Source organism: Oratosquilla oratoria, chromosome 2 (assembly GCF_046742065.1).
Source record: "Oratosquilla oratoria isolate Oo_2021 chromosome 2, ASM4674206v1, whole genome shotgun sequence".
Taxonomy (NCBI): domain Eukaryota; kingdom Metazoa; phylum Arthropoda; class Malacostraca; order Stomatopoda; family Squillidae; genus Oratosquilla; species Oratosquilla oratoria.
In genome coordinates this window covers 28430166-28452968 of record NC_134778.1, presented here as the reverse complement: position 1 = coordinate 28452968, position 22803 = coordinate 28430166, and the positions used below count along the sequence as shown (strand labels likewise).

Below are 22803 nucleotides of genomic sequence, written 5' to 3'. Positions count from 1 at the left end.
CTAGTTTTCCTAGTTTGCTATCATTCGTGTTCTTAGTTTGATTTTCATTGGTCTGTGATTCTTATCTTTTGAGTATGTACCCATTCTGTGTATGTCGTCGATTTCTGTATCTAGACTTTGACCTTCTTATTGGACCGCTTTTAGAATCTCCTTCATAATTTCTCTTCCTTTACCCTTTGGTATTTGTGTACATTGTGTTTTTCATTTATACCATAAACCACAATACATTTCTTTTTGTCTACTGTGTCTCTCACCAAATTTTCCTTCTCTTTGTTTACCTTGATGACTGTTTCCTTTGCATTCTCTTTTACCTGCTACTGTACTATTTCTGTGAATGATAGTTTTTGACTTTCGCATTCCTTTTTCCACTGGTTCTTCATTTTGTTTAGGTCAGTCTCTTTGATTGATTCTTCCATTTTTTCCGTTACTACTTTAAATTGTTCTTTTACCTCTTTTTTCAGATCATCATTTGCAGTCTAAACCTCATTTTGCTTTCTTTCGTTTCTTCTTTTTATTGCACTTAGTTCACATTTTAGTTCATTTAATTCCCTTAGTATTACCTCATTCGTTGTTCGTTGGTTGGTTACTTCTAGTTGCAGAGCTTCATAGTCTAATCTTAAATTGATCACTTCATCTGCTAAGTTGTTAATTTCTCTGTTTCATATTGCTCTGCTAATTCTGAAATCTCTCTCAGTGTCCAAGGTTTTCTCCAATGTTTCCCCTTGCCTCCTAAATCCCGAGAAATATTCATCACTTACATACCTGCTGGTCGCTTTGGGGGTGTTGTACAGGCATGTTTTTTTTTTTCTTCGTATTACCCCCAACGGGAACTCAATCCTGGATTCGTTTAGTCCTCTTTTCATTGGCTCATTGATTCTTCCTTCTTTGTTATTTTCTAGTTTTGTATTAACTATTCACTCATTTAAGAACCGGATCGGATACAAACCCCGGCGGTCCCACGAATACATATTGATACTCTTTGCAATACCAACAAGGTATTTATCCTGGTGATCCGTTAAAGCGCTAACCGTAGCGAAACTCAGAGTGAACCCAGAGCAGCTGTTTACACTTCGGTTCTCCTCGACTTTACCTAGTTGTATTATACAGGAAGGGAGCTATACTTGTGGTGACCCGTCTTTGTATCTTTCAGAATCAAGTTTTTTCTTAAAATCTTGAGTAGTATTTGCACACACTGTTTCTTTATCTAAGTTATTCCATATACCCAGCACTCTGTGTGGGAAGCTATTCTTTTTCCGATCTCTTCTGTAGTTGTCCTTTTTGAGTTTTTCATGAGCTCTTGTTTTTCCATTGTCATTCTTTAGTAAATATTTTTTTGTCAAGGATTTCCATTCCTTTCATGATTCAAAATATAGTCAGCAGATCACCTCTTTCTCTTTCAAACATATATATATATATATATATATAATTATATATATATATATACATGTATATAGTATATATATATACATATATATATATATATATATATATATGTGTGTGTGTGTAAACAGAGCCGTTGGTGGGACTGGGAGGAGTTTTCCAACCAGTTTCCTAAGGTTTGGGTCTTTTAATATGCGTAGATGTGGTAAAGATGAGAGTAAAAGGAGAGATAGTCAGTATGTTTGTGAGGAGATAGATGTGTTGGCAATGAGTGAAATTAAGTTGAAAGGGAGGGGCGAGTATTAGAGAGGGAAGTTGGGAGGATCTCAGGAGTAAAGAGCGGATGCGGGAGAGAAGGGGTGGCTATACTATTGAGTAAAGAAATAGGTAAGCATGTGGTGGAGTGGAGGGAGGTTTTTTCAAGATAAATGTGGATGAAGGTGAAACTGGGAAGGGAGACGTGGGTTTTGCAAGACCAAATGGGCCTCGTAGTGAGAAGAGTGTAGAGGAAAGCAAGTTTTTTCAATAGATTTAAATGAGTGCATAGAGGGATTATGGAAAATTGTCAATGTAATAGTATTGGCAGACCTTAATGCAAGTGTAGCAAATGAACCAATAGATGGAGTGCTTGGAAAATGTAGAATTCCAGGAAAAAATCATAGTGGAAAGTTGATGATGTATCTAGAGAGTTGATTATAGCAAATACAATGTTTAGGAAGAAAGTCAAGCATAAGTACACATGGGAGAGGGTGGTGGATGGAAAGGTGATAGAGCATTAATGGATTATGCAGTAGTAACCAGGAGAATAGTACATACATACATATACCAAGGCTTTTTCCCCTTTATAAGGGAGGTAGCCAAAAAGAAAAAGGCATAAAATCACTCCCACCCATTCCATCCCTATATACACTCCACTCCCCACCACCCTCCCTCTTATCTTAGCACCTCCTGGATGACGGGTCATCCCTGCACCCTGTCCACTGCCCTGGGTCAGAGGCAGGGTCACAAGACACAGCACATCCACAGCAAGGCCACTTCATTAAATCAGCGACCCCCCCCCTCTCCGTCCCCCCATGCATAAAGGAGAAGACAGGGAGAAATCCCTTCAAGCTGCATCAAATTTTGCTCACATATACTACCTCACCCCCCATCCCCCTACCCATTCCACCTCATGCATCACAACATCATCCATATACAACCTTTCTCCATTCATCCCTGTCTTCTGTCCTCTCCTGTCCTTCCTCAACAGACATTTCCCTCTTCCCCAAGGCCCCCTTCACCCCATCCATCCATCTCATCCTAGGACATCCCCTCATGTTCACTCTCTACACATCAGCCCTCCATATCTCTTTTACTAGACTTTCTTCTTTCATTCTTTCCATATGTGCAAACCACTCCTAATACTCTTTCATCAACCTATCTCCCAACTCCCTTTCCACCACTGTTCTTCTCCTTATTTTTCACTCTATCCTGCCTAGTAACCCCTATCATACTTCTCAGACACCTCATCTCAAACACATTCAATCCCCTTCTCTCTTCCTCTCTTATGTTCCATGTTTCTGCCCTGTACAGTGCTGTTAGCACAATCACTCCTTCATACAGTCTCCTCTTAGCATCCATTCCCAAATGTCTATTCCTCATTACACTTTTTAATCCACCAAGGCATTTACTCTCTTCTCTCAATCTACATTCTACCTCCACCTCCACTCCACCTTTTCCTGCCACATTTGCACCCAAGTATCTAAAACTATCCAATTCTTTCAGTTGCTCTCCCTTAATGCTCACTTCCAGTCTGCTGCCACTTCCACCCCTTGTACATCTCATCACCTTAATTTTACCCACATTTATCTTCAACTTTCTTCTTTCACACACTCTTCTGAACTCTGCCACCAACTTCCTCAATCCCTCCTCCGATCCTACCACAAGCGCAGTGTCGTCTGCAAACAACAGCTGGCTCACCTCCCACTTTTCTCCATTTTCTTTAACCATCTCTAATCCCTGACCCACCACACTTGCATTTACCTCTCACACCACCCCATCCATGTATAAGTTGAACAGTCAGGGAGACATAACGCATCCTTGACGAAGTCCCACCTTTACCTCAAACCACTCACTCTCTCCATTTGTAATACTGACACATGCTCTACTACTCTCGTAAAAACTCTTGACAGCTCTTAGAAGCTTTCCTCCTATCCTGTATATCTGCAAAACCTCCCACAGTGCCTTCCTGTCTACCCTGTCATAAGCCTTTTCCAAATCCATAAAAGCCAAAAAAACATATTTCCCCTTTCCTATAGCTTTCTCACATATCTTTCTTACAACAAAAATCGGACCTACACAATCTCTACCCGTCCTAAATCCACACTGTTCCTCGCCAATTACTCCGTTCTTCTCCTAATCCTCTCAATCAAGACCCTCCCATAAGCCTTCCCAACTACACTTAACAAGCTAATCCCTCTGAAACTACTACATTCACGCTTGTCCCCTTTTCCCATGTAAAGTGGAACTATACAGGCACTCCTCCAGTCCTCCGGCACTCTACCCTCTCTCCAGCAAACATTAAATAACCTCACCAGCCAGTCCACCATTACTGTACCTCCTTCTTTTCAGAGATTCTGCATAGCATCCATCCAGACCAGGTGCCTTACCTGCGTTCATCATCTTAACAACTGCCTTCACTTCATCCTTCCTTATTTCTCCATTTCCCTCACTCATCACGATCATTTTCTTAGCACTTCCCACTGCAACTATCTTTCCCTCCCTATCCTCCTTCACATTTAGCAACTCCCTAAAATATTTTGGCCATCTTCCCCTTACAGCCTTCTCTTCCATTATCATCTCTCCATCTGCACCTTTTACCTTTTCTTCTCTACTTGATTCGCCTCCTTTTCCTCTCTTAATTTCTTTCCAAAACATCTTTTTATTACTTTCAAAATTTTTGCTCATACTCTTAACCCATTTCACATCTGCTCTCCTCTTTGCCTCCTTTACCTTGTGTTTTACTTCTCTTTTCTTTTCTTTGTATCTCTCATATGACTCCCTCGTCATATTTTGTAACCAATCTGTGAAAGCTCGCTTCTTCTCCTCTACAACCTTCTTTGTTTCCTCATCCCACCATTCACTACCCTTCCTTCTATTTCCTCCTGTCCTTCTTGTTCCACACACCATCTTTGCACACTTTGAGACTCCCTCCTTGAACCATCCCCATTCCTCTTCCACTCCTAGTTCTACTCTATCCTTCACTCCCTCCCACTCCTCTCTCAGCTTCTTGTACTCCTTCTCCTTTTCCTTTAAAGAGTTCACTCTAAGCACTTCCCTACCTTTTGTCCTTTTCCTCTTTCTCCATCTATCCTCCACTCTCAACTTACCTTCCACCAAAAAATGATCTGATATTTCCTCACTCTCTGCCCTTAGTACATGTACATCCTTAACTCTACCTATTATACTCCTACCTACCACTACATAGTCCATTAACGCTCTATCTACCACCCTTCCATCCATCACCCTTTCCCATGTGTACTTATGCTTGACTTTCTTCTGAAACACTGTATTTGCTATCATCAACTCTCTAGACACATTTCCACCATCAACTCTCCACTATGATTCTTTCCTGGAACTCCACATTTCCCAACTGCTCCGTCAATTGGTTCATTTCCTACCCTAGCATTAAGGTCTCCCAATACAACTACATTGTTGTTTCTCCCTAATCCCTGTATGCACTCATTTAAATCTACCCAATAAGCCTCCCTTTCTTCTACACTCTTCTCACTACCAGGCCCATATGCACTTACAAAAACCCACATCTCCTTTTCCAGTTTCACCATCATCCACATTATCCTTGAGGAAACCTCCTTTCACTCCACTACACGTTTACTTATCTCTTCACTTACTAGTATAGCCACCCTTTCTCTCACTCGCCCTCTCTTCACTCCTGATAACCTCCCAATTACACTCCCAAACTTACACTCACCCTTCCCTCTCAACTTACTTTCACTCAAAGTTAACACATCCATCTTCTCACAAACATACTACCTATCTCTTCCCTTTTACTCTCATCTCTACCACATCCACGCACATTAACCACTTCCATACAGTGATGCCTATGTAGGCGGCATGAGGAGCAAGTGGGTACTCCTTGTTGCCGATGTCACCATCTTGATTATATTTATTGTAGTCGTACCTACGTAATTTCCATTCTCTCTAAACTGGCTTCATCAGTTTTCTATGGTTATCAAAATACACAGGTGAAAGAGAACGAATGATTGAGCACTGACTTTATTTTTTATAATGCGATTATTATGACGCAACATCGCACGTCGGGCAGCTAATGCTGCCAGACATGCGATGTGCCCCATAGTGAAGAGGTTAAGAGACTCAAACTTTAGGGTGCTGTTCCGAAAACTCCCAGACTCTCTTATGCCTTTACTTTTTCGTTTAGGAATGTCCCCTGAGTGGCTACAGGGAGAAGGATGCTGGTTTCCAATCCCTGTCCCTTTTTTCTCACCTCTTACGATCCAAGTGGAAATACTTAGTGGCAGTATTCTTTTGCCCCCACCACAGGGTAGGTAGGCAAAAAAGGAAATGAATATTCAGAGAAATTGTGCAGGACAGTAACAAGAAGTTGGGGGACAGCATAACAGATGGACAGTCGTAGTATAAAAGTGTCATAGTTTCTCTATGAACAGAGTTTTCCTCTATCACAGACAAAATGATGTGTGGCTATGGTCCATAGGGGCACCCCACATAGACTCTAAAGTATCAACTGCATGCTACTTTGCCACAATAACATGCAGCCAATACCACAGACGGAGAATAGTAGGAAGAGTTAAAAATGTACATGTTCTAAGGGGAGAGAGTGGAGGAATATCAGATTTTTTTTTGTTGGAAGGTAAGTTGAGAGTGGAGGATAGAGAAAGAGGAAAAGGAGAGAGAGTACAGAGGTCCTTAAATTGAACTGCTTAAATGAGAAAGAAAAGGAGGAGTATAAGAAGCTGAGAGAGGAGTGGGAGGGAATGAAGGATAGAGTAGAATTAGGAGTGGAAGAGGAATGGGGGATGATTCAAGGCGGGAGTCACAAGGTGTGCAAAGATGGTGTGTGGAACAAGGAGGATGGGTCGTAATAAAAGGAAGGGTAGTGAATGGTGGGATGAGGAAGCAAAGAAGGGTGTAGAAGAGAAGCAAGCATTCACAGACTGGTTACAAAATAGGATGAGAGTATCATACAAGAGGTACAAAGTAAAGAGAAGTAAAGCATAAGATAAAAGAGGCAAAGAGGAGAGCAGATGGGAAATAGGATATGAGTATGAAAGAATTTTTTTATAAAGTAATAAAAATATATTTTGGAAAGAAATTAACCACTTTAGTACGGAACTTAAATCTCGCGGGCAGCAGCCAATGCCAGCCGTACGACGTGTCGTAATAATACTCGCATCATAAAATATAGTCACCGCTTATATCGATCGTTCTCTCTTTCACCCGTGAATTTTGAAAACCACAGAGAATGGGATTCAGGGCACATTTGAGAGAATGTAAAAACACAGGGGCGACTACAATAAATATAATCAAGACGCCGATATGGCAGTGTCGCGAATCCACTTGCTCCCCATGACGCCTACGTGTGCGGCACCGTATGGAAGGGGTTAAGAGAGAATGAGGAGACAAATTAAGTAGAGAAGAAAAGGTAAAAGGTGCAGATGAAGAGATGATAATGAAAGAGAAGGCAGTAAGCACATGGGCAGAGTATTTTAGGGAGTTGCTAAATGTGAATGAGGATAGGTAGGGAAAGGTAGTTGCAGTGGGAAGCATTAAGAAAATGACAGTGATGAATGAGGAAAATGGAGGAGAAATATGGAAAGATAAGATGAAAGCAGTTGTTAACCTCTTCACTCCGGGGCACATTGCATGTCTGGGAGCATTAGCTGCCCGACATGCAATGTTGCGTCATAATAATCGCATTATAAAAAATAAAGTCAGTGCTCAATCTTTCGTTCTCTTTCACCTGTGACTTTTGATAACCATAGAAAATATGATGAAGCCAGTTTAGAGAGAATGGAGGTTACGTAGGTACGACTACAATAAATATAATCAAGACGCCAACGTCGGCATCATCGCGTACCCACTTGCTCCTCATGACGCCTACGTAGGCGTCACCGTATGGAAGTGGTTAAAATGATGAGAGCAGGTAAGGCACCTGAGTTAGATGGGTATCATGCAGTGTCTAAAAAGGGGAGGTACAGTGATGGTGGACTGGCTGGTGAGGTTATTTAATGTTTGTTTAAAAGAGGGTAGATTGTTAGAGGACTGGAGAAGTGCCTGTATAATTCCACATTATGAGGGGAAAAGGGGGTAAGTGTGAGTGTAGTAGTTTCAGAGGGATCAGTTTGTTAAGTATTTACCTAGTTGTACCTAGTTGTATTACATGGGAAGAGAGCTATGCTCGTGGTGACCCGTCTTTGTATCTTTCAGCATCAAGTATTTCTTAAAATCTTGAATAGTATTTGCACACACTGTTTCTTTTTCTATGTTATTCCATATATCCAGCACTCTGTGTGGGATGCTATTCTTTTTCCAATCTCTTCTATAGTTATCCTTTTTGAGTTTCTTTTCATGACCTCTTGTTTTTCCATTGTCATTTTTTAGTAAATCATTCCTGTCGAGGATTTCCATTACTTTCATGCTTCTAAATATAGTCAGTAGATCACCTCTTCTCTGCTCTAGTATTTGTAGTTCCAATTTTAATACTCTTTGTTCATATGTTAATTTGAAAATAGCTGGTGCCACCTTTGTTGTTGCTCTCTGTATTCTTTCTAGTTTCCTTATATTCTATTTAGTACTGGGTGTCCATAGTGTCGCTGCGTATTCCAGTTTATTCTCTAATCAATGTAAATAATATTTTTTTTAATAATTTATTCATCCAATTAGTCAAATGCCACTTCCATTGACCTTAATAGGTTGTAGGTTTCACCAACTATTTTGTTTATATGTTTATCTGGTGTCATGTCTTTGCTTTACAAAAGAGAGGAATGTCTGTAGAGGAAGGACGGGAGAGGACAGAAGATAGGGGTGAATGGAGAAGGGTTGTGTATAGATAAGGTTGTGATGCATGAGGGGGAGTGGGTGGGGGATGGGGGGTGACGAAGTATGTATGAGAAAAAATTTGACACAGCCCGAAGGGATTTCTCCCCGTCTTCTCCTTTCCTGCATGAGGGGACGGAGAGGGGAGGTCGCCGAATTTATGAAGCGGCCTTGCTGTGGATGTGCTGTGTCTTGCGACACTGCTTCTGACCCAGGGCAGTGGACAGGATGCAGGGATGACCCGTCATCCAGGAGGTGCCAAGATAAGAGGGAGGAGGGTGGAGGTGAGTGGAATATATGGGAAATGAAAATGGGTGGGAGTGATTTCTATGCCTTTTTCTTTTTGGCTACTCCCCCGTGTAAGGGGGGGAAAAGCCTTTAGTATATGTATGTATGTCTTTGCCAATTATTACTCCAAGGTCCCTTTCTGAGTGCACTTTTTTATTTCTTCTTCACCAATTTTGTAATTTTTTGAAATTCTGTTTTTGCTTTTTCCAAACTCCTTTATGCTACACTTCTTGATATTGAAGTTCACTTCCCACTTTTGAGTCCATTTCCAGATTTTGTCCAGGTCTGATTGTAATTAATTATAGTCCTCTTCTGTTCTTACTTTCTTTAATATTTTTTATTCATCTGCGAAGAAATTCATATAACATTCAACTCCTTCATCCATGTCATTTATGTATATGGCAAACATGATTGGAGCCAGCACTGACCCTTGTGGAACACCACTTATCATTTCTTCCCATTTCGAGTATTTGTCTCTAATTACTACCCTCATTTTTCTCCCAGTCAGGAAATCTTCCATCCATTCTAATAAATTACCTGCGATGCCACCTATTGATTCTAATTTTCTTATTAATTTCTTGTGTGGTACTTTGTCAAATGCCTTTTGTAGGTCTAGATAGGCACAGTCTGCCCATCCATCCCTCTCATCTATTATATCTATTAGTCTCGAGTAGAAGCAGATTAGGTTTGTTGTACATGATCTTCCTTGTCAAAATCCGAATTAGCTTGGGTTTAGTATAGATTTTTCTTTGAGCTGTTTAACCCATCTACTTTTGATCACTTTTTCACATATTTTAGCTACTGTGCTTGTCAGGGAGACCAGTCTATAGTTAGTTGGATTTTCCTTGTTTCCTCCTTTATATATTGGTACAATGTTTGCATTTTTCCAGTCGTGGTACCTTTCCTTCTTTGAGCGAGCATTTGATTATAGTGTGTATAGTGTAGTAGGGAAGGTGTATGGGAAGGTCTTTTTGAGAGAATTAGGAGAGGAACAGAGAGAGTAATTGGTGAAGAACAATGTGGATTTAGGACAGGTGGGGGTTGTGTAGATCAAATTTTTGTGGTAAGACATGTGAGAAAGCTATAGGAAAAGGTAATGATTTTTTGGGGCTTTCATGGATTTGGAAATGGCTTATGACAGGGTAGACAGGAAGACACTGTGGGAGGTATTGCAGATATATGGGATAAGAGGAAAGCTTTTAAGAGCAGTCAAGAGTTTTTACAGGTGTAGTAAAGCTTGTATTAGAATTAGAAATGGAGAGAGTGAGTGGTTTGAGGTAAAGGTGGGACTTCGTCAGGGATGTGTTATGTCACCTTGGCTGTTCAATTTATACATGGATGGGGTGGTGTGAGAGGTAAATGCAAGGGTAGTGGGTCAGGGATTGGAGATGGTTAAAGAAAATGGAGAAAAGTGAGAGATAAGACAGTTGTTTGCTGACACTGCACTTGTAGCTGGATCAGAGGAGGGATTGAGGAAGTTAGTGATGGAGTTTGGTGTTGGTTGAACAACAATGGAAAACAAGTCTGTTGTAGTTCACAGTGTTTATTTCACAGAAAAGCACAGAATTAGTTGATCAAAGTACCAATGTTACTAGTACACACACACACTCTCTAGGTCTTGCCTCTAATGCTTCTGAATCACTTCTGACCCATGTATAGCGCGTCACCTAGTTCTGGAATGGCGTCTCGAGAATTGCTTTCACTCAATTGTTAACAAATATTTCCTCGCACACAGAAATGAACATACACTCAATATAATACAATAATTCAAATTTAATAATATCAATAATCTATTTTTCATTCATTCAACTTTTGCATCTACAAAAAATAGAAATGATAATTATATAAAAAGAAATGGCAATTATGCTTTCTTCGAGAAACTTCCATACTTGTTACACATACGAACACACACACACATCCAATTACGCATCACTTTTATTTCCTACATGTATACACAATGCTAACAGAATTAATAATGACTAACATATACTACAAATGCTTGGCCAGATATCTGTCACCGACCCCAGCGATGTACAGTGGAATCTGACATCAAGATACATTTGGAATTTGCCATCAGAGACACATGAGGTATGGTGAGCTAGAATTGACATGCATACATAAGGAATTGTATATATATAAACATATTGTAATATTAAAGTCTAGAAAGGACAGAAGTGGAGAACACTTTGGCAGCTATATAGTGAGAAGGTTCAAGAAGTATGACGGCTGCGAAGATTATATGGGTGGGAGACGGGTCGTTGAATGGGGAAGGGAAGGAGGAAGTGTGTCTGTGGGAGTCAGAGGGTCATTGTCATAATCTACACCTCAGGAGAAGAGCTTAAGGGTGTCCAGGTGTATGATGGATTCTGTGTCTGATGTAAATATTTCAATTTGACTTTGTAGGTTTGAAGGCGAGGACACTGAAGGGACCAAGGAATTTGGGTGAAAGCTTGGAAGATGGAGAATGGTTCTGGGCATAGACGATGTCACCTATTGCAATGTTAGATTCTCTTGTATTTTTATTGTGAAAATGGGCCATCTCATCTTTGGTGAAAGAGACTGAGTAATTCTCTTGAAGAGAGAGCTGAAATTTGAAAGTAAAACCTTTACAAAATCATCAAGGTTGTAAATGGGGCCTATATCTGAAGCAAGAAGGTCATATGGAAGTCGCTTGTCAGAAGCAAAGATGACAAAGTGAGGCGACTCTAATATGGACCTATTGATGGCACTGTTGAGGCAAGACTTTATCATAGGGACATATCCCAGGAGAGATGAAGGTTGGAAGCGAGGTGTCGGAGAACATTGAAAATCTTTCTCTTTTGGTGTTCGACAAGGCCATTTGAACTGGGTTGGTATGCAACGATATTACATTTTGTTATCTGAAAGGATTTGCAAATATTGGAAAGAATCTCATTGTTGAATTCCGTGCCATTGTCAGAGAGAAGAATTTTGGGAGTAGTGAAGGGGGAAATAACTTTGCCAATGAAGTTCTTTGCAATTGTTGTAGCAGTCTTGTCGGGAATAGGTTCAAGGATACAGAATCTGGAAAAATGGTCCATACACACAAACAGGTACTGATTTCCACTAGAAGTGAGTGATAACTTGAGAAGGTCAATCACAACCATATCAAAGGGTTTGCTAGGGATTGGATATTTCAAAATGGGAACTTTGCTGTGAATATGACCTTTATGGGTAGCACATGAATGACAGGCGTCAATGTAGGCATGGATATCTTTTCTCATAGTAAGCCAAAAGTACTGAAGTCTGGCCTGTGTTAAGCATCTGTCTTTACCTGGATATTGCAGCAAGTGGAGAATCATGTAAAAGGAACAGAACTTCAGGTACTAAGTCAGAAGGAACTACGAGTTGTTGTACAAGTCTGTTTGGTTCATGTTTGTTGGAAAGTGTGGTTTCGTGGTCAAGAAAGTCATCGACGAGTCTTAAATGTTCCAAGGAGGTAGGGAAGTCTGTAAGATCTGATGTACCTCCTGACTCGAGAGAAAATATCACATGTTTCCAAATTGGATTGGATCTTTGAGCTGCATGAATACGTGCATGAGTAAGAGTGACTGGCTGAGGGAGGGAATTTATAGCAGCAACATTCCTAGAAAGTGCATCAGCAACATTGTTTGCTGTTCTGTGCACATACAAGAAGGTGGGATTGAATTCCTGAATGCTCAAGAACCAGCAAGCAAGTTTTCCAGACAAGTTCTTGCCTTTGAAAAGTTGAAGAAGTGCCTGGTGGTCTGTATGGACTGTGACGGGATAGCCTTGTATTATTTCCTTAAAATGTCGAAGAGCATATATGACTGCTAAGGCTTCAATTTCCGTGACAGAATAGTTACGTTCAGCTTTGTTAAGGAGTCTGCTGGCAAAGGCAATGGGGCGAAGATGTGTGTCTTGTTCTTGCATAAGGACAGCACCAAGACCTTGGAAAGAGGCATCGGTGTAGAGAATGAAAGGTAAGTCATAGTTAGGAAAAGCTAAGACAGGAGCAGTAGTAAGGGCATTCTTTAAGTCTGCAAACCTTGTTTCTGGGCAGATGATCAGTGGAAAAGAGCATCTTTCTTTAGCATTGAAGTGAGAGGAGCTGCAATTTCAGAATAATTGCGGATGTACCTTCGATAATACCCTGAAAGTCCAAGAAAGGAGCGAAGGTGCTAAATGTCCGTGGGACGAGGGAAGTCAGCAACAGTTTTGACTTTATCAGGAACAGTAAGAATGACATTAGAAGTGAGGATATGACCCAGAAAATGAATTTGTTTCTTAAGGGAAGAGCATTTCCTCAACTTGAGTTTGAGGTTGGCATCAGCAAGACGAGAAAATACTTGCTGAAGGGTTTGAATGTGGTCGGGGATTGACTTAGAAGCTATTATGATGTCATCCAAATACATAAAGACATTATCACCAAGTAAGCCATCAAGAACACAATGCATAAGTCTTGTGAAGACAGAAGCAGCAGAGGTTAGACCCAAAGCTATGCGCTTGAATTGAAAATAACCAGAAGGGGTTGAGAAGGCTGTTAGGGGTCGGCTTTCTGGAGTAAGAGGAATATGGAAATAGCCTGACATTTGGTCTTAAGTTGAAAAGACAATATTATTCTGACCAACAGAATGGAGGATTTCTTGCAATACAGGAATGGGTGTCCTTTTGGGATGTGCAAAAGAAGGAAGTTGAAGATAAATGTGGGCAAAAGTAAGGTGATGAGATGTACAAGGGAAGCAAGTGGCAGCAGACTGAAAGTGAATATTAAGGGGGTACGCGACACCTGGAGGTCATTTTCTAAAATATTTAGAGTAAAGAGCTGAAACTTCTCAGGTAAATAGGTATCCATATTGCCTACATTTTAGGTGAAGCAGAATGATGTATGTACACATGTACACATGTACGTATACCAGTAGCAACATTTAAAAGTGCACAGCACCATAATACGTAGACCAATTTGTTTTATATTTTGGCTATGATTAGTCAGTAGGCACACCTAGGGCCGGTCATTGAGTAATTGAACAATTTCCTTTATACTTTTGTATACAGGCATTTCAATTTTAATGGCTGGCAAAAATCGTGAAAAATACAATTTTTTTGCTCGTTTCCATTATTACTCCAAACTCTTTCATCCTATTCAAAATATTCGAACGATCGGCCCTAGCAGTTACTAAAAGTAATATTCCCTGTAAGTTTCATCTAAATCTAATGTATATTAGATTTTTTATGATTAAAAAAAAGTAGAAAAATATCGAACGGAGATATGGCAACTTGAAATATGAATATATCTGTAACTTGCTTATAGTTTCACCAATTTGACTGATTTTTTCATGGCTTAATTCTTATTATATAATAAGTACAGTAAAAATTATCAACATATTTTAATTATAAGTACTTTAGATACTGAAAAACTAAAGTATAAGTATGTCACAGTAGTGACGACGCACAGACGACAGCATCATATAATTTGCTTTTTTGCACCTTTGGCGGTTTCTTCATATGAAACCTCTCTGCTGGGGGTCTTCAGGGTATCTAAATCATTGGAAAGAGGTTTATTTTCCAGTAGTGGGCGCCTTCTCTTTCCTCATCAGATTCCCCTCGCCAATCTATGTTGGTAGGGCACCCCCTCCAGCATCATATGATGTCCCTTCTTCTTTCTTCTTCCTGTATAGCCTTGATCTTTTTCCTCTTGCTTTCTTCTTTGGATTTAATCTTCCTCTTTGAATTGTTTAGTCTAATGTTGTCCTTTACCTCTGTCACCGTCACAGAGGTGCAGGTGAGGGCGGTGGTGGAGTGAGAGGTGGTGAGATCTTTAGTCGTCTTTGACTGCTTGCCATCTTTAACTGCTGTTTTTTGTCATTGTGATGTTCTTTTGTTCTTTTTGCTACCCATGATGACTGTACTAAAGAGTAATATGTACTAGCTAAAGTAATAGATTGCAATGAGAGCTCATGAGACATGCGTACTTCCCTTTTCAGAGCTAGCCGGTAACTAACGCTTAGTTTCGCACAAAGTTGGCAAAATATTCTCCCTCCACCTTCCTCCCTTCCCCTCCACAATCGTATTGGCCGTTGATACACTGGGTGAGTGTAAATTCAATCAAATTTCAACGTTATTCGCTGCGCCTGAAGGTCCTAAGTGGCACGCCTCCTTCTAGTGTGGGTTGCGCCTTTAAATCTGTCCCTTTAATCCTCACCCAGGACCTTTAAATTGCGCGCGGCTGAAAAATTATTTGTCGGGATTTGTTTCTAAGTGGTATACGAACATTTTGAACACAGTTTTGAAAAATGCCATATCTTGACCAAATTCACCCCCCCAGGTGTCGCGTACCCCCTTAAGGGAAAGAGACTGGAAGAAGTGGATAGTTTTTAGATAATTGGGTGCAAATGTGATGGGAAAGGGAGTGGAGGTGGAGATGAAATGTAGGATGAAAGAAACAAGTAAATGCCATGGAGGGATTAAATAGTGTAATGTGAAATAGACATTTGGGAATGGATGGTAAGAGGAGATTGTATGGAGTGATTGTGCCAACAGCACTATATGGTGCAGAAACATGGAACATAAGAGAGCAGTCAAGAGTTTTTACGAGAGTAGTAGAGCTTGTGTTAGGATTACAAATGGAGAGAGTGAGTGGTTTGAGGTAAAGGTGGGACTTTGTCAGGGATGTGTTATGTCACATTGGCTGTTCAATTTATACATGGATAGGGTGGTGCGAGAGGTAAATGCAAGAATAATGGGTCAGGAATTGAAGATGGCTAAAGAAAACGGAAAAAAGTGGGAGATAAGTCAGTTGTTGTTTACTAACGACATTGCGCTTTTATCAGGATCAGAGGAGGGATTGAGGAAGTTAGTTGGGAAGGTGTGCGAAAGAAGTTAAAGATAAATATGGGTAAAAGGTGATGATATGTACGGGGAGAAAGTGGCAGCAGACTGGACGTGAGTATTAACCTCTTCAGTACAGGCCTTAAATCTTGCAGGCAGCAGCCGCTGCCAGCCATACGATGTGTCATAATAATACTCACATCATAAAATATAGTCACCGCTTATATCGATCGTTCTCTCTTTCACCCGTGAATTTTGATAACCATAGAAAATATGATTAAAGACAGTTTAGAGAGTATGTCATTACGCAGGGGCAACTACAATAAATATAATCAAGACGCCGATATGGCAGCCTCGCGAATACACTCGCTCCCCATGACGCCTACGTGTGCGGCACCGTATGGAAGGGGTTAAGGGAGGGAGGCTGGAGGAAGTGGATAGTTTTAGATACTTGGGTGCAAATGTGATGGGAAAGGGAGTAGCGAAGGTGTAGGTAGAATGTAGATTGAGAGAAGCAAGTAAATGCCTTGGGGGATTAAAAAGTGTAATGAGAAATAGACATTTGGGAATGGATGATAAGAGGAAATTTTTACACTGAATGAGAATCAGACAAGAAACAATTGTCTCAAACTGTCTGGAAATAGATTTAATTTGGAAGTGGGTAGAAACAACTTCGCCAACTGTGTACAACCACTCCTCGTTTAACAACGACAATTGGGACCAGTGCGCCGTTGTTAACCGAATTGGTCGTTAAGCGAAAGTGTATACATATACGTACATGTACTGTATGTACAATGTCCAGCAATACATGTATCTTTATTTTCGTGTATTTTCCCTCTTTTATACAGTACATTAAAGCTTTATTTACTGTTTATTTACGGTGGTTAGGTTCCTGAAATTACCGTATATGACCAAATCCGCATATGCTGACATTCCATATTGAATACCGGGGTATTTTTTTAGTTTTGACCATGGGCGCAATATAGCATGGTAATGTAGACCTAAGCTTCAGAACACTTTACCTCACAGGTAATATCCACCGTACAAGTTCATTTATAACATCATATAAATTTGCCTCAGCCAACTTAATTATTGTACACGTCGTAACTTCGGGAGATTTACGTTAAACGAATGTCATAAAGCCCGTCGTTACTCCGAGTTGTCATTAACCGAGTAGGTCGTTTAAACAAGGAGTGGGTGTAGTTAATGAATGGAATAAACTTCCTGCAAAGGCAGTGTCATGTAGTTCAGTTCGAAGCTTTAACCCCTTCCATACGGTGCCGCATACGTAGGCGGCATGAGGAGCAAGTGGATATGCGAGGCTGCCATATCGGCATCTTGATTATATTTATTGTAGTTGCCCCTGTGTAATGACATACTCTCTAAACTGTCTTCATCACATTTTCTATGGTTATCAAAATTCACGTGTGAAAGAGAGAACAATCGATATAAGCGGTGACTATATTCTATGATGCGAGTATTATTACGACACAACGTACGTCTGGCAGATAATGCTGCCCGCAAGATTTTGGCCCGTACTGAAGAGGTTAAGAATCATTTCGATGAACACCTAAGCAAGATGTTATGATTATAATTTATTTTATATTTGTTTATTTGTTTTGTTATCATTTGTCTTTTTGTTTATTATTATTTGTTTGATTCTTATTTGTTATTAGTTATATGTCAATTTATTGCTGTTTGCTATTTGCCTGTTTGTTTGTTATTTAGCTGTACCTATGCATTAATTTATGTATCTTATTTATTATTTTACATTATCATTAACATTATGAGTGAATAAGAGGGGGCATCCTAGGATGAGATGGATGGATGGGGTGAAAGGGGCTTTACAAAAGAGAGGAATGTCTGTTGAGGAAGGACAGGAGAGGAGAGAAGATAGGGATGAATGGAGAAGGGTTGTGTATTGATGAGGCTGTGATGCATGAGGGGGAGTGGGTGGGTGATGGGGGGTGACGAAGTATGTATGAGAAAAAAATTGACGCAGCCCGAAGGGATTTCTCCCCGTCTTCTCCTTTCCTGCATGAGGGGACGGAGAGGGGGGGGGTCGCCGAATTTATGAAGCGGCCTTGCTGTGGATGTGCTGTGTCTTGCGACACTGTTTCTGACCCAGGGCAGTGGACAGGATGCAGGGATGACCCGTCATCCAGGAGGTGCTACGATAGGAGGGGGAGGAGGGTGGAGGGGAGTGGAATATATGGGAAATGAAATGGGTGGGAGTGATTTCTATGCCTTTTTCTTTTTGGCTACCCCCTGTGTAAGGGGGAAAAAGCCTTTGGTATATGTATGTATTTACATTATTATAGTTTTTATTTATCATTTTATCATTATTATGATTTTTTTTTAATCCAACCTAGATATGGACCAAAAGGTCTCCTGCTGGCATGCTCCGCCTTTATAATCCTTTGTAGGAGTGATCGTGCCGACAGCACTGCATGGCGCAGAAACATGGAACATAGGGGAGGAAGAGAGGAGTTTGAATGTGTTTGAGACGAGGTGCACAAGAAGTATGATAGGGGTTACTAGGCTGGATAGAGTGAGAAACAATGAAGTGAGGAGGAGAACAGGGGTGGAAAGGGAGTTGGGAGATAGGGTTGATGAAAGAGTATTGGGATGGTTTGGACACATGGAAAGAATGAGTAAAGATTAGTAAAAGAGGTGTGGAAAGCAGAGATGGAACGAATGAACACAAGGGGTGACCAAGGATGAGATGGATAGATGGGGTAAAAGGGGCATTGGGAAAGAGAGGAATGTCTGTTGAGGAAGGATGGGAGAGGACAGAAGATGGGGTGAATGGAAAATGGTTGTGTATAGATGATTATGTTATGCATGGGAGGGAGTGGGTTGAAGGAGTATGTGTGAAAAGTAACACACAGCCTGAAGGGATTTATCCTCATCTCCTTTTCTGCCTGAGGAGATGGAGGGGGGGGGGGGGGTCATTGATTTAATGAAGCAGCCATGCTGTGGATGTGCTGTGTCTTGTGACACTGCTTCTGACCCAGGGCAATGGGCAAAATGCAGGGATGACCCAATCATCCAGGAGGAGCCAAGATAAGAGGGAGGGAAGGTGGTAGAAGGGAGTGGAGTATATGGGGATGGAATGGGTGGGAATGATTTTTATGCTTTTGTTTTTTGGCTACCTCCCTTGTAGAGGGGAAAAAGCCTTGGTATATGTATGTACTAGTCTGGATAGAATGCGAAATGAGGGGAGGAGGAGCCCGGGGGTGGAAAGGGAGTTGGGAGATAGGGTTGATGAAAGAGTATTGGGATGGTCTGGATACATGGAAAGAATGAAGAAAGATTAATAAAAGAGGTGTGGAGGGCAGAGGTGGAAGGAGTGAACATGAGGGGGTGACCAAGGATGAGATGGATTAATGGGATAAAAGGGGCTCTGGGAAAGAGGGGAATGTCTATTGAGGAAGGACAGGAGAGGACAGAAGATAGGGGTGAGTAAATGGCTGTGTATGGATGATGCTCTGATACATGAGGGGGAGTGGGTGGGGGATGATGGGGGGTGAGGGAGTATGTGTGAAAAATAAATTGACACAGCCTGAAGGGATTTCTCCACATCTTCTCCATTTATGCATGAGGGGACAGAGTTTGGGAGAGGGGTTGCTGATTTAATGAAGTAGCCTTTAACCCCTTCCATACGGTGCCGCATACGTGGGCGGCATGAGGAGCAAGTGGATACGCGAGGCTGCCATATCGGCGTCTTGATTATATCTATTGTAGTTGCCCCTGTGTAATAACATACTCTCTAAACTGTCTTTAATCACATTTTCTATTGTTACCAAAATTCATGGGTGAAAGAGAGAACAATCGATATAAGCGGTGACTATATTTTATGATGCAAGTATTATTATGACACGTCGTACGTCTGGCAGGTAATGCTGCCCGCAACATTTTGGGCCCGTACTGAAGAGGTTAATGTGAATGTGCTGTGTCTCGCAACACGCTTCTGACCCAGGGCAGAGAGTGAGATGCAGAGATGACCCTTCATCCAGTAGGAAGCCAAGATAAGAGGGAGGGAAGGGGTGGATGGGAGTGGAGTACGTGGGGATGGAATGGGTGGGAGTGGATTATGCCTTTGTTTTTTGGCTACCTCCCTTGTAAGGAGAAAAGGCCTTACGTATATGTATGCCACTTTGTAAGGGTCAAAATAGGGAAGCATTCAAGTATGTAATGTGTAGGTATTTGTGGAGTTTCTTTAAACAGTATCATATCTATAATTATCAAACAATAACACAACAAAGAATACATACCTTAAGATTACCTAATTTAAGATGAGAGTCAACCATGATAGCAAGTTGAGTTTGACGTGATGGCCAAGTTACCCCAGGTCTTGGTTTTGGTAATGTTTCATGAAAGAGAGCAACAATCAATTCTGCCACCAACTGATATTGCCCCTCTGTGTAATAATTGACCACCTGCTCTAAATTCTGAGATCTGTGAAAAACAAAAGCAAAAAGCCATTTCATAATGAAAAAGCAAGGCACAAGTCTATTGTCATATTTTGTCATTTAACTTCGAATCGTTTGTTTGTTTGTTTGCGCGTCATACACTGTCTGTCTGTCTGGCTACGTCGTTTGTTTTGGTTGCGCGTCATACTCGGTAAACTGTAGACGAAGCTAACTAGCTACGTCGTCGCATTCTGTCTGGGACCGGTTAGAGAAACAGTCGTGACTCTCCTCATTAGTTGCTTCCTTCCCTTTACTTGTTCAATTAGGTGGTCTACTCATATGATGAGTCCTATATGTTCATTACATATATACATATTGTGTAAACTTATATTTTGTAATGTATTTCCAGGTGTTCTAGTTGATTAAAGCTTGGGAGTAGCTACCAAGTCTTATTATTATGACAATTTAATCAACTAGAACATGGAAAAACTATTAAAGCCGGCTCGTCTGGATCTGGACCCCAGCTCCTCAACTGCAGCGCGAGAGTGGAAGCATTGGTATAAAACCTTCTCCAACTTCATACAAGAGTGTGGAGAAAATGCACCTGACAAACTAAGAACTCTTGTGAACTGTGTTAGTCATAATGTCTATGAATACATCGAGGAATGTACTACTGTAATTATGATTTGGCTATTTCTGTTCTACAGAAATTGTATGTAAAGACACCCAGTGAACTATTCGCTACGCATTTACTCGCAACTCGTCAACAAAAGCCCGGTGAATCCTTAGATGAGTTTTTGAGAGAACTACGTAAGTTAGGTATGGATTGTAACCTAAAGGCAATTAGTGCTGAACAGTACAAGGAAGAGTTAATTAGGGATGCCTTTATTAATGGTCGAACCTCGCCTTTGATTCACCAACGTCTCTTGGAAAACAAGACTTTAGATTTACAGGCTGCTTATGATCAAGCTTATTCTTTAGACTTAGCTCAACGCAATGCCAACTCTTACGGTCCCGTAACTCCTCAGTTTGTGCACAGCGCCGCTGTGATGACCCCTGATCATACTCAGACTTGGAATGAGACTGTGAAGAATAAACCTATGTCTAAGGATTGTGTGATGACTGCTGAAGATCCGGTATTGGCAGCTACCCTATCCATGAAGAGTAGGTGTTAATTCTGTGGAGGACTACGCCATAAGCGTATTACTTGTCCCGCTTGAAATACTACCTGTAATAAGTGTGGTAAGCAAGGTCATTTTGTTCGTGTGTGTATGTCCAAGGTGCCGGGTCCTTCAGGTAAGACCCCTACAGCTACTATGTTTGACTCTTCCCAACCTTCCGCCCTTGCCACCATCTCTGGTACCACTTTCCCTCAGAGCCTCCATCTAGCAGCCACCTCGACAACTATCAATGGACAAAAGTTATCGGTACTTGTCGATTCCTGCAATGATGACAGTTACATAGACGAGGAAATTGCACGGGACTTGAAACTTCTAATACATCGAACAGGTAAAGATATCACTTTAGCTCAGAAGTCATTACACACTAATTCTCATGGTTATGTCGTAGTTGACTTAACGCTACATCTTAATGGACAAACTTATCCTTCCACTTGTCTTGCACTGATGAAAGATTTGTGCTGTGGGGTACTACTTGGTCAGGATTTCCAAAAACAGCACCAGAGTATAGTCATTTAATATGTTGGACCAAAACCTACGCTCAAGTTACCTGATACTGACTCGTATTGTTCTCTGACGGCTACTGCTGTAGATGAGCCGTCTCTTTTTTAACATTTGTCACCTAACTGTAAGCCCATAGTCACTAAGTCGAGATGTTATAGTAAATATGACAGATAATTCACTGAAATGGAAATAAACAGTCTACTTGCTGAGGGTATTATTGAGAATAGCTTATCCCCATGGAGGGCCCAAGTTGTTGTAGTGGAGGACCCAATGAATCGACATAAGCAAAGGATGTGTGTGGATTACTCACAAACTGTGAATTTATACACAGAGCTAGACGCTTATCCATTGCCAAGAATAGACACTATGGTGAATGAACTATCAACATACCATGTGTTCTCAACTTTTGACTTAAAAAGCGCATATCACTAAATTCCGTTGAAAGAATCGGACAAGAAATACACAGCCTTTGAGGCCAATGGACGCCTATATCAATTTTGTAGGGTTCTGTTCGGAGTGACAAATGGAGTAGCTGTCTTTCAACGAAACCATGGATAAGCTTGTGAAAGAAAAAAACTAACATTGTGCATTTCCATATCTTGACAATATAAGTATCGCTGGCCGCACTCAAGAAGAACACGATTGTAATGTACAACACTTTCTTGAAGTCATCCATAACAGAAATTTAACCCTCAATACCTCTAAAACTATTAAGTCTGTGCACTCCATTAATATCCTTGGTTACTGTGTAGGAAATGGGGTTATAAAGCCTGATGCTGGGAGGCTTCATCCATTACAGGAACTCCCAGCCCCCACATGTCAGGGATCTTTGAAGAGAGCCATGGGTATGTTTGTTTTCTATGCCAAGTGGATACAAGATTTTTCAACCAAGGTAAGACCATTAGTGAGTGCCAAGAAGTTTTCTTTAGATAAAGAGGCTTTACAGGCTTTACAGCTCAAGTTAGAACTTGAAAGAATGTTATACTCGGTGGATGAAAACTTGCCCTTTGAAGTCGAATGGGATGCTTCTAAAGTAGTTCTCTCAGCTGTACTCACCAGGGTGGGAGACCAGCTGCATTCATGTCTAGGACTCTACAAGGAAGTGAAAACATTATCACATTGTAGAAAAGGAGGCCATGGGAGGGTGGGAGACCAAT

General features: G+C 41.0%; 1 protein-coding gene across 1 annotated transcript in view; it reads right to left on the bottom strand.

The window, feature by feature from the left end:
- LOC143035050 (calcineurin-binding protein cabin-1-like) overlaps positions 1 to 20042 on the bottom strand; it is a 134725-nt gene extending 114683 nt beyond the window's left edge. The window contains exon 1 of the mRNA XM_076201524.1: positions 19827 to 20042. Coding sequence (XP_076057639.1) covers positions 19827 to 20042 — 216 coding nt within the window. The remainder of the gene's footprint in view (positions 1 to 19826) is intronic.
- Between the last annotated feature and the right edge of the window lie 2761 nt (positions 20043 to 22803).